This window comes from Palaemon carinicauda, chromosome 1 (genome assembly GCF_036898095.1).
Source record: "Palaemon carinicauda isolate YSFRI2023 chromosome 1, ASM3689809v2, whole genome shotgun sequence".
Lineage (NCBI taxonomy): Eukaryota > Metazoa > Arthropoda > Malacostraca > Decapoda > Palaemonidae > Palaemon > Palaemon carinicauda.
The window spans coordinates 133,510,772-133,526,352 of record NC_090725.1 but is presented as its reverse complement, the minus strand read 5'-3'; the positions used below and the strand labels follow the sequence as shown (position 1 = coordinate 133,526,352).

The window sequence follows — 15,581 nt, the reverse complement described above, 5'->3', positions numbered from 1 at the left end:
TGTTCTGCTAACTAGAACAGCATCATCAGCATATTCTAGGTTTGCTAACTTCCTATCACCAATCCAGTCCAATCCTTCTCCACCATCTCTGACTGTTCTACGCATTACAAAATCCATGAGAAGGATAAACAGAATTAGTGACAACACATTCCCTTGGAGTTCACAGGAAATTCATTTGATAAGACTCCATTAACATTAAATTTGCACTTGCTATGCTCATGAACAGACTTAATCAAATTCACATATTTAAGAGGAATTCCATAATAACGCAAGACTCTCCACAGAATTGGCCGGTGCACACTATCAAAGGCTTTTTCATAGTCCACAAATACCATCAAAAGTAGATTTCTATATTCTACACATTGCTGTGCAACATGTCTCAAAATGAAAATTTGGTCAGTGCAACTTCTACCTTTCCTAAATCTTCTTGTTCATCTCTCAGCTTTTCATCGATCGTTCGCTTTAGTCTCTTTAGAATAAGGATACTATATATTTTCATAACAACTGACGTAAGTGTTATGCCTCTGTAATTAATGCAATCAGCCAGGTCTCTTTTTTTTCACCAACACTCCTAATTCCAATTCATCATCTAAGAATTTAGATAGGGATAATGTAAGAATTAAAACTACAACTTATTTTGCAGATGGTATAGTTCTATTTAGTGAATCATGTGAGGAGTTGCAAAAGATGATAGAAGATTTGAATAGAAAATAAAGAAATTTAGGATGGACAATGGATATGAGTAAAACTAGGATAACGCTCAATGAAAATTCTGAGAGGCAACAAATACGGGTTATGGAAGAACCTCTAGAGATAGTAAACGAATATATGTACTTATGTTTCCTAAGGATATGAGACCAAAATTAAAAGAATGATAAACAGAGGATAGAGAGCTTTTGGTAAACAAAATGAGGTTATGAAAAGTAAAATGCTACTCTCTTTAAAAAGAAAATTATTTAATTAGATGATCCTAGCAGTAATAACTTATGCATCAGAAACTTGGAGCCTTACAAAAGACTTAGAACACAAGCTAGTTACAACTCAAAGATCTCTGGAAAGAATGATTATAATATTAACAAAAAACAAAAACAGACAGAAAAAGAGTAACAAGGATACGAGAGCAAACTAACGTAGAGGATATTTTAAAAACATTTAACAAAAAGAAAAAGACATGGGCAAGGCATATGAGAATGACATATAATAGATGGACATCAAGAATAACAGACTAGGTCCATAGATATTGTAAAAGAAGTAGTGGAAGTAAAAAAAGACGATGGACTAACGATCTGAGAAAAATTACAGGCATAGCCTGGCATAGAAATGCCATAAACAGACAGGAGTTGAAGGACTTGACTGAGGCTTTTGTCCTACAGAGGGCTAGCAACACCCGATGATTATATATATATATATATATATATATATATATATATATATATATAGATATATATATATATACCATTGAAAACAAAACCTCTCTCTCTCTCTCTCTCTCTCTCTCTCTCTCTCTCTCTCTCTCTCTCTCTCTCTCTCTCTCTCTCTCTCTCTCTCTCTCTCTCTCTCTCTCTCTCTATATATATATATATATATATATATGTGTGTATATATATATATATATATATATATATATATATATATATATATATATATATATATATATATATATACATATATATATATGTATATATATATATACATATATATATATACATACATATATATATATATATATATATATATATATATATAGTTAAAACTTGTGTAATCTGCACTGATATTCACTATAACCAAATTCAAGTGTACCAATTTCATGAAGTGACTAATATCTCTTCATCATCATCACCATATCCTCCTACGCCTATTGACGCAAAGGGCATCGGTTAGGTTTCTCCGGTCGTCTCTACCTCTTCATAGAAAACTAATTCAATAAACAATAATGTGTCAGGATATGACTATAGTCTATATCTAGGAAAAGATATCCTACGATCTTCTCAATTACTTTAACTCTATACACACACACACACACACACACACACACACACACACACACACACACACACATATATATATATATATATATATATATATATATATATATATATATATATATATGTGTGTGTGTGTGCGTGTGTGTGTATATATATATATATATATATATATATATATATATATATATATATATATATATATATATATATATATATATATATATATATATATATATATATATATATATATATATATATATATATATATATATATATATATCTTGATATTGATATAGAATGAGTATTAATCATTTTGTGATTATTATGATGATTGTAATGTAGAAAGGTTACGACTGCACATTATTATCATTATTACAAGCTAAACTACAACCTTAGTTGGAAAATCAAGAGGCTAGAACCCCAAGGGCCCCAACAGGGAAAAATACCCCAGTGAGGAAAGGAAACAAAGAAATCAACAAACTACAAGGGAAGTAATAAACAATTAAAATAAAATATTTGAAGAAAAGTAAATGCATTAAGCTAGATCTTTCATATACAAACTATAACAGTAAAAAAAAAAAAGAGAGAGAGAGAAATAACATAGAACAGCGTGTCCAAGTGTGCAATCAAGCAAAAGAACTCTAATCCAAGTTAACGGAAGACCATTGTACAGGGGTTATGTCACTACCTAAGATTAGAGAACAATGGTCTGATTTTGGAGTTTCCTTCTCCTAGAAGAGCTGCTCATCATAGCTAAAGATCCTCTCTATCCTTACCAAGAGGAAAGTAGCTATTGAACAACTATAATGCAATAGTTAATCTCCTGGACAAAGAATTATTATTTGGTAACCTCAGTGTTGTCAGGTGTATGAGGACAGAGGAGAATGTGGAAAGAATAGGCCAGAATATTCGGTGTATGTGTAGGCAAAGACAAAATGAGCCGTAACCAGAAAGAGGGATCCAATGTAGTACCCAATATCCCTGACGATAGTATTTCAATCTTTTCTTGTCTTGTAGCGCGTCTCACTTTATCAGTCTTCTAGAGAAGATCTCTTCAAATCAGAACATACGAGTGAAATGCTCATAAGAAAGTTCTCTTCTTTGCAGGAAATATAACCTTAATATATTTTCAAGCAACAACTGTACAATTAAAGGAAATAATATGCAAAACATGAATGAAGTTATAATTAATTTCATCATTAACCATATATATATATATATATATATATATATATATATATATATATATATATATATATATATATATATATGTTGTTGTACTTACCCTTGTCTATTGTGCATTATAAATAATTCAGAGAATTTCAACAAAGGGCTATTTATGATACATACTATCACTGAATACGCATTCAGCCACAAATAGTTTATGATTTTAAATGAAATATGGGTCGAGAATAAAGACATAAGGGAATTATTTTGAAAACGGCTATATGTGAGTTAATACAATAAGAAAACAAACTTAAACCACTTGTCCATTGAAGGCGATAAGAGTTCATATTGCCCCTACTCTACATATTTGTTATTAAAATGAGTTTGAGACTAATGCTCAGGACTATCATAGATTTATTTTCATATGTTGATTCATAAATAGTTTTTGACTTTTGAGCAAGAACTACGTCGCAGGAAAAGCTGCAAAAAAAAAATTACTTAATTAAAGAATGAAACTTGAAAATAAAGATAACTGACAAAATATATATTTTACACCAATATGACGAGTTTAACAGTCAAACTTTTATTCCTGAAAATCCCAAGTTTAACATTACAGTCAAGCAAATTTTTTTTTTAAATCCCAAGGTTAATAGTAAAACTTTATTGAAATCCCCAAGTTTAACAGTCAAACTTTTATTCCTGAAAATCCCAAGTTTAACATTACAGTCAAGCAAATTTTTTTTTTTAAATCCCAAGGTTAATAGTAAAACTTTATTGAAATCCCCAAGTTTAACAGTCAAACTTTTATTCCTGAAAATCCCAAGTTTAACATTACAGTCAAGCAAATTTTTTTTTTAAATCCCAAGGTTAATAGTAAAACTTTATTGAAATCCCCAAGTTTAACAGTCAAACTTTTATTCCTGAAAATCCCAAGTTTAACATTACAGTCAAGCAGGTTAATAGTAAAACTTTATTGAAATCCCCAAGTTTAACAGTCAAACTTGTTTTCTTGAAAGAAAAGGGGAGGGGTCGTGACCACCCGCCATCCCCCTGGATCCGCTAGTGTACAAATATACATTGATACATCCACAGTATCTCCCATGCATTGTAACGTACACTCACACACACATACTCGTACACAGGTTTTTATAATTTTCTTTTTAGAAAAGGTTTGATGGAGGAATACATCAAACCGAGGGGTTAATGAAAGGTTGAGAATGATTGGGTTAGGCTTTTATGCTTGTGATTACCCAATTGAATTTATATTCATGGGAAAAATTATATGGAAATGTCAGGAATCTTATTGTTTTATTTATTCTATTTGTTATGGAGGGAGGGATGAGAGTATCTTTTATGGCTTATAACCTTTGCTTTTTTATTTGTTTGTTTGAGTATGTTGAGGGCAATGATTTCCCAGACAATAATAGCGGTACTGAGTTTTAATGATTTTTTTTTTTATCAGATAAGCATGACCAATGCAGCTAAGAAAAAAATGCAGACAGTATGCTGTTGAATATATTGCATATGGATTCATTGAGTCCCCACAAAATATTACAATGCCTATGTGCCTGCTATGCATGATCTCACTCTCAAATGAAAGTATGCGTCCCTGCAAACTGAAAAAGCATCTGGAGACTGCACATAAAGACAAGGGAGACAAGTCGATAGATTTCTTCAAGAAATTACGTGATGAGTTCCAAGAAAGGATGGCAGTGAATTATATGTTTACCCCAAAAGTGGCAAAAGTAAATAGAGGAATGTTGGTTTCTTACAAGATAGCAAATTTGATTTCAAGAGCAAGTAAGCCTCATACTACCGGTGAATCTCTGATCAAGCCAGCAGGGGTTGTAGTGCTTTCAACAGTCATGAATCAGAGTCTCCAAGAGGTAACTAGTGTTAATCCTCTGAGCAACTCCTCAGCATCACGCCGTATTGATGAGATGGCAGTTGATGTTGAAAATCAATTAGCCTCAAAACTACAAGTGAATGATTTCTCGATTCAACTCGACGAATCAACTTTACCAAATAATTCTGCTCTTCTGGTGGCATTTGAGAGGTTTCTTGGTGTTGATGAAATATGTCAAGAAATGTTTTTCGCATTGAAATTAACGACTGACACTAAAAGCGAATTCACACTTGATGTCTATTTTGAGAATAACAACATTCCACTCAAGAACATTATGGCTTGTGCAACAGATGGTGCTGCTGCTATGATTGGAGGTTATGTATCGGGGACTCGGAGCTTACTTAAAAAAAGCTGTTCCTAATGTCGTTTGTGTGCACTGCATTGTTCACCGGTAGCAATTGGTTGCCAAAAACCTAGCAGGATGTCTGCAAGAAGCACTTGTGCATTTTATCTAGGCTGTCAACTCGATAAAATAGAGTGCACTGTAAGATCTCCTCTTTCAGCAATTATGTGGAAAGAACAATGAAGAATTTGAACGACTTGTGTTGCACGCAGAAGTCAGCTAGCTCTCTAAGAGTAATTGCCTACATTGTTGTCTTGCACTTTGGGACAGTCTTATCTCTTTCTTGAGCGGGACAGAACTTGGGCAGAAACTTGTTGACGCAAAGAGTGACATTTTCTACTTGTCGGACATATTTAAAAAGCTAAATGTTCTGTACAAAGAGCTTCAAGGAAATGATTCCACCCTGCTTTCCTGCAAGGAGGTAATTACTGCCTTTAAAGGGAAACTCAAGCTGTTCTGGTTGAGCCTTGGAAGACGGGAGTTTGCACAGTTTCCTTCCTTAGCAGTTATATGCAACAAGCTGCTTAATGATGACCGAGCAGTGTATATTGGCCATCTGAAGCAGTTGTATAATGATATGGAAACTCACCCCTCTGACCTACTCCAAATGACTGTCACACTGATTTGTGGACCCCTTCATTGCTGATGCACCTGAAGTTGATGTCACCCTACAAGAAAGTTTCATTTAACCTCAGAATAACACAACAGCTCAAGCAAGGTTCAAGCGTGGAGGACACCAGAAGCTGTGGAGGAATCACGATGTGTTTAAAAAGTACCCACTGCACTGGAAAGATATAAAATTGCTCTTACTTGCCTTTCCCACATCTTACTTGGTTGAGACTGGTTTCAGTCGGGTGATGTACCTGCTGTCCAAGACACGAAATCGCCTTGACATAGAAAAAAGAGCCCATTTGCGTTTCTCTAACAGCTTTGAAGCCAAACATTGACAAGTTGACAGCCCTGCACTAGTCACAGGGATCCCACTCAAACCTTTCAAGATAGAGCCAATTGTACCTACACATATTCCTTGTTTTGTATTTCTTTTATAAATAAATAAAAATTCAAATAAAATATTTTCCCAATTAATGTTTTCATTTGATTTATGCCTGAAATTAGTGTTTTGAGAACATGGTGATATTCAGACTAGAGCCATTAATATACCTACTTCTCTAAGCGTGTTAAGGTGAGGGACGGATGGGGTGGGGTGAGTGGGACGGGTAAGAACTCAAAGTTGGCATGGAGGGGTCACAAGAACTTGCATTGGATTGAGGGGGCCACCACCAGAAAAAGGTTACGAAACACTGCTCTGCTATATTTTCTACTGGCCACATTCCTATTTCTACCATTAACCCCCAATAAGGTATGGTAGCTACCTGATAAAACACTCATTTCATAATTTTGTACTGTATCCTACCTAATTCTTTCATTTCTTTTTTCTTTTACTACAACCCATGTCTCAGTATTTGCAAAAATTGTAAGTCTACTGCTGTTTCATAAATCTTTATTCTCACAAGCAATGGCAAATCTCCTACTCTGCACCATGAATTCTATTTTTGGTTCTCTTTTACTTATGCTAAGACTATGATTCCCATTTTCCGAGTACCATTCGCATTAGTATTTATATTCCTTATCTGTTTCTATCCTTCCATTTCTACCACTCCATTAACCTTTTTAGCTTCTTCCGTTTTGTGTCTCATTACTAACACCGCAGACTTCTGTGGATTGGTGCTAAAAGTAAATTTCTTTAGTTCTTCCAAACTGCGGCACTTGCTTATATCTCTTTCTACTTTGTATTTACAGTTGCTCGGAAATATTATATCATCTACATAAATCAGGGTTTCTATTCTAATATTTCCAATCAGAGTTGACGTCTTCTCATTTATCGAATTATCTTTGCCCGTAGCAATTGAACATAATTTTAGTCCAAAAATTGTTCCCTGTCTTGCATTTCCTTCTATGTTAATTTCTTCTGCATATCCAACAGGACTCAATGGTTGCTTTAGATTTCTCATTTAATTTGTATGTCATCTTAGCATCATCTTTCCCTACCATCTTACTCAGCTCTTTAATAAAGTCTTTCAATCACAGTTTATCGAAACACTTTACTGCATCCCCTTACCATATGTATATTGAGGTTCCTAAGTAACTATTATAGTCTATGACTGCATTCAGTGTGATAAGGTATTCTGCGGTTAATGTGCCCTTTATCCCATCACACAGAAATCTGCTAAACTTGTGACCAATGCCATCCTTAATTTTCATTAGCCTTAGTTTCTCAAACATTTTTCTTTAACCGTGTTCGTGTCTTGTCTCATGTTATTCAAAATTTTATTGTTCATATCCTGTCTGTCTTATGTATTCTTATTTTTCAGGGATAGTGTTATTTCATCTACCTCGTGTGGAGTTGTCTTCATTACTGTACTTTTTTCTATTTTACTTTTTCCCACTACCCACCTGAAAGCCAATTCATTAATTTTGTTGGGTTATTTCTCCTGTTCTATAATACTCTTTCCTAACTTAAATAGGTCTGTATAATGGAGTTCAAATCCTTTTTTTATATACCCAGTGTATTTTTATTGTTACTCTCTCTTTATTTCTGATGGAAGTTATGAAAATTGTCGTTTGTCCATCTATCATTTTTTTGAAATCTCAAAATTCTGCTCCATTGACCCCACCTTTTCTTTTAACTTCATCAACAGTTTACATTAGCTTCTTTGCATTTCCCTAGCATTTTCTTTAATCATACATTTATCTATCAGTTTTCCTTGAAGTTCATGGAATCGTCTGTTTTCTAAATAATTCTCCTCTAATCTGATTTTCTTTATTTTCCTTTTCATCATCATTAAAGTTCCTGTTTTTCTTGTTTTATGTTGTTCTTTTCTAATGACTCTCCTGTTGCATTTCTCCTTTATCCTATTAACCCTTTCTTGACATATTTTATACGTTTCATTTATCGTCCCGCTCTTTGATAATTTTCAATAGTCTTGCAGCTTCAGTCTCTTTTTTATTTTATTCTGAAAGTCCAGGATTTTTCTCTTCTGATTATTCAGGCTGGTACCCGTTGGTTATTCATTTCAATTATTATGGCATTGTGATCTGCATAAGTAATCCTATCTGTTTGTCAGTAGGGTATTAATAACTTTTTCCTCATCTATATAGGTCCTTTTAACACCTCTTTCCTTCTCTTTTCTAATTATTCCATGGTCTATAATAATATATTTTCCATTTTCACTTTTAGTTAATTTTCCTCTGCATTTCTCATGTGTATTGAGAATACTTAAATTTATATCATCTACCAGATGTACGAGGATCCTACCACCTACTGAAGCTTCAGACTTATTTCTAACTATTTTCTCTCCTACTTTACATTTGAAATCTCCCACCATTAATAATTTTTCGCTGTTCGTATCTGCTTTCTTTACTTTGTTATTTTATTACTTTATACATTTCTTCATTTCTTTCTTGGTACTCTCACCTTGTGTGGCGTACCTTAGTTTCAATCTAATCTTGGTACAACAATTGTCCATTTTTATCCAGAGTGCTTCATGTGTCTTATTTTCTCTGTTCACTTCAGCTGTTACGTTTCCCAGTTCTTCTTTAATTCGTATCATTACCCCTCCCCCTTCTCTATTTCTGTTATTATCGTAAAATTTGTATCCTTCAATTTCTAATTTTTCTTCTTTCCCTAAATGGGTTTCAGTCCGTTATATAATTGTGGGCTTATTTGTGTTCACTCTCTCTTCCATAGATTTATTTCTTTATTCAAATCCCCTTACATTTACTCTTTATAACTCTTTCTGTTTTAATGTCATGTCTTTCTTTCTTATTACTTTTTTTAAATCCCCTTGTGGCTGTTGTTCCAACATATGACATAAAATTTGTTCCATGATTCCTTTGCATTATATGACCCGGTGCTATCCTCTGCACCATAGGCCATACATCTCTGGGTTTAAAATGACTCCCAGTGCCCATGTTAGTTGACTCTCGTGTTTAAGTTTGTTCAGTAACTCGTCGACTCCTTGTTCTAAAATACCAATTTTTATTGACTCTTTCCTTGCCCTATGTGTTTTCGACATTACTTTTATTATTCGAGAATCTGCTGCTTTTACTTCCTATGTTGTTCTCCCCATATTTATTGCTGTCCCCATAACACGTAAATCTTCAGCCTCCTTTATTATATGGGCAATATCTTTTCTCCAGATAATATTTACAAATAGCTGTTTCCCTGCTTCCTTGCTGATATAACATTGGTCCTCCCGTTTGTTCTATTCCGGTTTTCCTTTGCATTGTTCGTGGCTTATGCCAAAATTCAGGTTTCTCCCCACAGACATCTCCCTTTCTTATTTTGCCTGTAAATTATTCTTTATCCATTCCTATTTGTATATTGTTTCTTATGGCAAAATCTGCACTCTGTGCCTAGGTAGTATTTCCCTACAGCAAAGTATTTGCACTCTTTATTTGCCTTATTTTGTGTAAATGTCCTACTTTCATAACTTCAACCATTTCTTCCTCTTTGTTCATTACTTACTATACCTTGTTTCTTTTCACCTTTCTTTCTTCTATCTTGATCTTCTCCTTCATTATTGTGAGTATAATCCCTTTGCGAAGTTCTTTCAATCTGTTCTTTTCTCCTCTCCGGTTCCTGCTTATCCACTGCACTTAAATTCCTGAAGATTCTTCTATGTTATCATTGTCCGTGTCCCTAATTTCTTCTTTCACATTCTCATCTAGCATTGTTTCGTTTAATTTTCATAAATCTCTTATTATTGAGTTTATATTTCCTCTCGTATGTTGGTTACTTGTTACTTCCTCAGTCAAGGTTTCATGTCATACCTTGTAATTTCAGTAATCCTCTTGTAGAATTTTGTTGTTCTGTCCATATCTCTATTTGTTGTTTTCAGCGAATAATCTTAGAACTAAGGCTCAGGTACAGGTTCGAAGCATATCCATTGCAACGGCACTTCTAAAATTTATTGATGGGAGTTTACCTTTCTTTTATATAATTTTGTCTTTTCCTCCACATCAGGTATAAGATTTATTTTTTCTTTTCTGTATTTCTTTCACCAAATAAAAGATATCATAATATCTTTTAAGTCTTTTTCGTAAAGTTGTTGTAGCTCAATTAATTCATTTATTTCTTTAATAGCTCAAGATAGAGACGACTGGCGAGATCTGAGGCCCTTTGTGCCAATAGGAGTAAGAGGAAATTATTATTATTATTGTTATTATTATTATTACTAATACTAGCTAAGCTACAACCTTAATTGGAAAAGCAAGATGGTATAAGCTCAAGGGCTCCAACAGGGAAAAATATCCCAGTGAGAAAAGGAGATAATGAAATAAATAAACGATATGAGAAGTAATGAAAAATTAAGATAAAATATTCTAAAAACATTAACAACATTAAAACAGATATTTGATATATAAACATGAAAATAGTTGTTGCGAGTTATAACTTTTGAAGTTCTAATGATTCAACTACCCGATTAGGAAGATCATTCCACAACTTTGTCACAGCTAGAATCAAACTTCTGGAGTACTGTGTAGTATTGAGCCTCATGGAGAAGGCCTGACTATAAGAATTAACTGCATACCTAGTATTACGAACAGGATGGAACTGTCTGAGAAGATCTGAATGTAAAGGATGGTCAGAATTATAAAAATCTTATGCAACATGCATAATGAACTAATTGAACGACGGTTCCAGAGATCAATATCTAGATCAGAAATAAGAAATCTAATAGACCGTAAGTTCCTGTCTAACAAATTAAGATGAGAATCAGCAGCTGAAGACCACACAGGAGAACAATACTCGAAATAAGGTAAAATGAAAGAATTTATACACTTCTTCAGAATAGATTGATCACCGAAAATCTTGAAAGACTTTCTCAATAACCCATTTTTTTGTGCAATTGAAGAAGTGACAAACCTAATGTGTTTCTCAGAAGTAAACTTTCTGTCGAGAATCACACCTAAAATCTTAAGAGAGTCATACAAAGTTAAAGAAACATTATCAATGCTGAGACCCAGATGTGGAGGAGCCACTGTCCTTGACCTACTTACAATCATATTTTGATTTTTGTTAGAATTCAACTTCATACCGCATAATTTGCACCATGCACTAACTTTAGCTATATCTCTATTAAGGGATTCAGCAACCCCGGATCTACATTCAGGAGATGGAATTGATGCAAAGAGAGTAGCATCATCTGCATATGCAACAATCCTGTTTTCTAGACCAGACCACGTGTCATGTGTATATAGTATGAAAAGTAATGGGCCAAGATCATTACCCAGAGGAACACCAGATATCACATCCCTATAGTCACTATGGTGCTCATCAACAACAACAATTTGCGATCTATTACTTAAAAATTCAATGATGCTAAGAAACGACCCAAACACTCCCAACTGTTTAAGTTTGAAAACGAGGGCCTCATGATTAACACGGTCAAAGGCAGCAGTAAAATCAAGGCCAATCATACGAACTTCCTAGTGAATTTTTATGTATATATTCCTAGCAAAAAAAAAAAAAGGTTAAATCCTCTCCCTTATTTAAAAAAAGAAAAAAAAATACAGTTGGCACTTCCGCCTTTGTGTCTGTGAAATATGTTGGAGAATTGAATAATGACATATTCCACATACAAGAAACTAAAATCATGTGGAATTGAATAATTGTATATTCCACATACTGAAAACTAAAATCATGCGGAATTGAATAATGATGTATTCCACATATTAAAAAGCAAAATCAGCGTCTATTTAAAATATTTGTTCTTTCTCTAAAGTATAATACTGATGCACTTGCATCATTTTTTTTTTCCAATTTTTCTCGTCCAGTTTATTTTTCTAATCTCACTTTGCTTTCTAATTTTCTTTCCATTTTTTAGTATCCCACTTTCTGGTTTCTAATTTTATTTCTGTTGAAGTCATTCTTCTTGAGTGATATCTTGGGATACTTTAGCTTTAGGAATTTTGCGTAAAGAAACAGCGTATGTCATCCGTCTCAAGATTTTCACTGCCGTGACGTCACGGAGAGTCACGAGGCCAATATTGTGATCTTGTCAGTTTACCGTAGTCTAGCCATCTGGGTAAACAGAAAACAGAAGGGCAACTCAGTGATTTTAGCAGAACGAGAAATTTGGGGGTAACTAAACTCATTATCGTCATCTACTCCTACACCTATTAACGCGAGAAAGGGCCTCGGTTAGATTTCGCCAGTCATCTCTATCTTGAGCGTGTAAATCAATACTTCTCCATTCATCATCTCATATTTCGCGCTTCATAGCCCTCAGCCATGTAAGCCTTGGTCTTCCAACTCTTCTATTGCCTTGAAGAGCCCGGTTAAACATTCGGTAAACTAATCACTCTTGGGGAGTGTGAAGAATATGCCCTTGAAGATACTCTGTTTGTTGGTTAATTTCTCCATCTTCCCTTATTTCTCGTGTGAAGAATTTTCTTCATTATGTCTCCTTTACATTTTATTTTCATCTAAATTTCATATAACGTAGTTCAGTTACCTTAGAATAATACTGAGTTAAGTGTCAGAACAGGATTAGAAATAACTCTTACATTGCCATTTGCACAAGTAGTTTTATTGTTTTTTTTTCTACATAGGCTAAATTCATTGGTTCCTTCTATCAATTTCACAATTGGGGAAGAGAGAAATTCATTTCTACCCTTTTTAGGCATAAATGCTCACAGATATAATAGTATATTGAAATTTAGCATTTTTAGAAAACTCACTAATGTATTTTCTTTGCATTCACTTCTATTCTAATTACCATATTAAAGTAAAACTTTTTGTTTTTCCTCGATGTTTTTCAAAGTTCCAAGACTTTGTAGTCCAGAATTTTTAAATAACGAATTTTTAAGAATATATGATATTGCTTTTACTTTGAAGTATCCAAAAATTTTAGTTAAAGTAGCATTACAAAAAAAAAAAAAAAAAAAAAAAAAAAAAAAAAAAAAAAAAGTTTTTATGCAATTGAGAATTTAAGAGTTTTTAGTCGCGATAATTTATTAGTTTTTCCGTATACAGCGTTTCCCCTTTCTACCAAAAATTCTAAGATGCTGTGAGGTTAACGTTGTTTTAAGAAATTCTTCTTCTGTGAAATTTATTTTGATAAAGAACTCTCTATGTGATATTGTAGGTTTCTTATATGAAATTCCATATAGCCTAATGGTTGTGATATGAAATCTATTGGGCGAAGTGTTAAACACTAGGAACAATATTAAACCAACATAAATTTTGTCTGAGTTGGTAATATATATATATATATATATATATATATATATATATATATATATATATATATATATATATATATATATATATATATATATATATGTATATATGCCCAACGCTCTTTTCTTTCACGTGAATCGATATAATCATTTAATGGACTTGAAAAAGTCTAGAGAGCTACTTTACTCCAAAGATATTGTGAAAAGAAATGTTATTGAATCTAGTATTATAAAGATAAAATCTGATTGTGTATTCAACACTATTACAGGTCTGTATGAATTAGCTAATTTTATTGTGACTAATATTGTTCAACAATTTAACATTATGTAATTTCTGTTCAGCTGTTTTGTTTTTTAAAGGACCACTTTACGTTCATGTACAAATGTTGGCTGTGGTTTACTTGTTTGGCAACACTAGCAAGCTGATAAGTTCTTTTTCTATGATTTCTATTATTGCTCAACTTTTTAAAATTTTTACTTATTGGCGTCCTTCACCTGTAACTAACTTTTCATTTTACCCTGAAGAATTCTGTATTAAAATTTACGAAAGTGCTAGGTACAGAAGTATCTTATAATTTCCTATTGGTTTTTGCTGTATACATAGACATACATGTACTTACACACATACATATATGAAATTTTGTGTGAGTTTGTTTCGCTGTGTTTACTCTTTAATATATCACTAGCTGTCTTGACTACACTGTACGTTTGTTGGTGAAGCCAAAGGCAGCACAAAACAGCAGCAAACTAACAATAAACAAAGGTGAGACCTGAAATTCTACGGAACGACCTCGATAAGTTCCAGAACTTCCAGTGGCAAGATGGCTGTCGTCTACACGTATGCGGGCTCTAGTAATGCGGCATCTATGGTAGGATATTCATGCTCCTGAGGTACCCCTCTGTTTAATAGTTCATATGATAAATGAGAGTTTCGAATTTACACACACCAGTTTCTGTCAACCAAGCATAAACTATCTGAGCAAAAACTCTTAGCTGAGTATAGTTATTCCAAGTAAAATTTCTTATTCCTTATCTACTTACTTTTACTTTATTATAAGGGCTGCTTTTCCGGCCATGTACAGCAGGGGAGCCCTACTCTCTACAGAACCTCCACAGTCATTTTATTCATGTTCCTTTAAAAGCATTCAACATTTCACATGGCGCTCATCTACTGTTAGATCGTCACAATCGAAGCACTCGCAGAACAAAAAAAGTCTTCAGTTTCCTCTTAAAAGTTTTTGCTCAGATAGTTTATGCTTGGTTGACAGAAACTGGTGTGTGCAAATTCGAAACTCTTACTTATCATATGAACCATTAAACAGAGGGGTACCTCAGGGGCAGTATGGTCATATCTATTTCAAGCCTAATACTTCTCTATCACTGATAGTTGTCACTATGAACACACACCTTCCGCGATCACATCCTATCAATTTTCTTTGGTCTTCCCCATCGTTTCACATTGGTAACAGCACAGGGAGTCGAAGTCAGAGTCAGGCATGGCGTACTATTACTTCTCACTTTAGTCTCTCCATGAGATTAACTAATATCTATTCAATGATATCATAAACGAGAAACATAAGCTAAAAATACGGCCTAGTGCGAGTGTTCAAGAGAGTCCCTTGCAAACACGTCTCCACTCGCACCTTAGTTCAATTGATTCTTTATATATGTTGCATAAGATTTTTCATAACTCTGACTATTATTTGGATTCAGTGCTTCTGAGGCAGTTACAGTGCCATCGTGCTCGTAATACTAGGTACGGAATTAATTCTAATAGTCATTCATTCATCATAAGGCTTAGTACTACTCAGTATTCAAGAAGTTTTATTCCAGCTATGACCAAATTGTAGAACGATCAGGCAGTTGAATCGTTGGAACTTCAAAAGTTCAAACTTGCCGTGAAATGTTGTTATTGTTCTTAAAATGTCTTATA

The 15,581-nt window shown here is 33.6% G+C and overlaps 1 protein-coding gene across 1 annotated transcript; it reads left to right on the top strand.

The window, feature by feature from the left end:
- Positions 1 to 4,627: 4,627 nt before the first annotated feature.
- On the top strand, positions 4,628 to 5,419 carry LOC137614351 (zinc finger MYM-type protein 6-like). Its single transcript, XM_068344163.1, has one exon. The coding sequence runs from the start codon at positions 4,628 to 4,630 to the stop codon at positions 5,417 to 5,419; it is 792 nt and encodes a 263-aa protein (XP_068200264.1).
- The last annotated feature ends 10,162 nt before the right edge of the window (positions 5,420 to 15,581 follow it).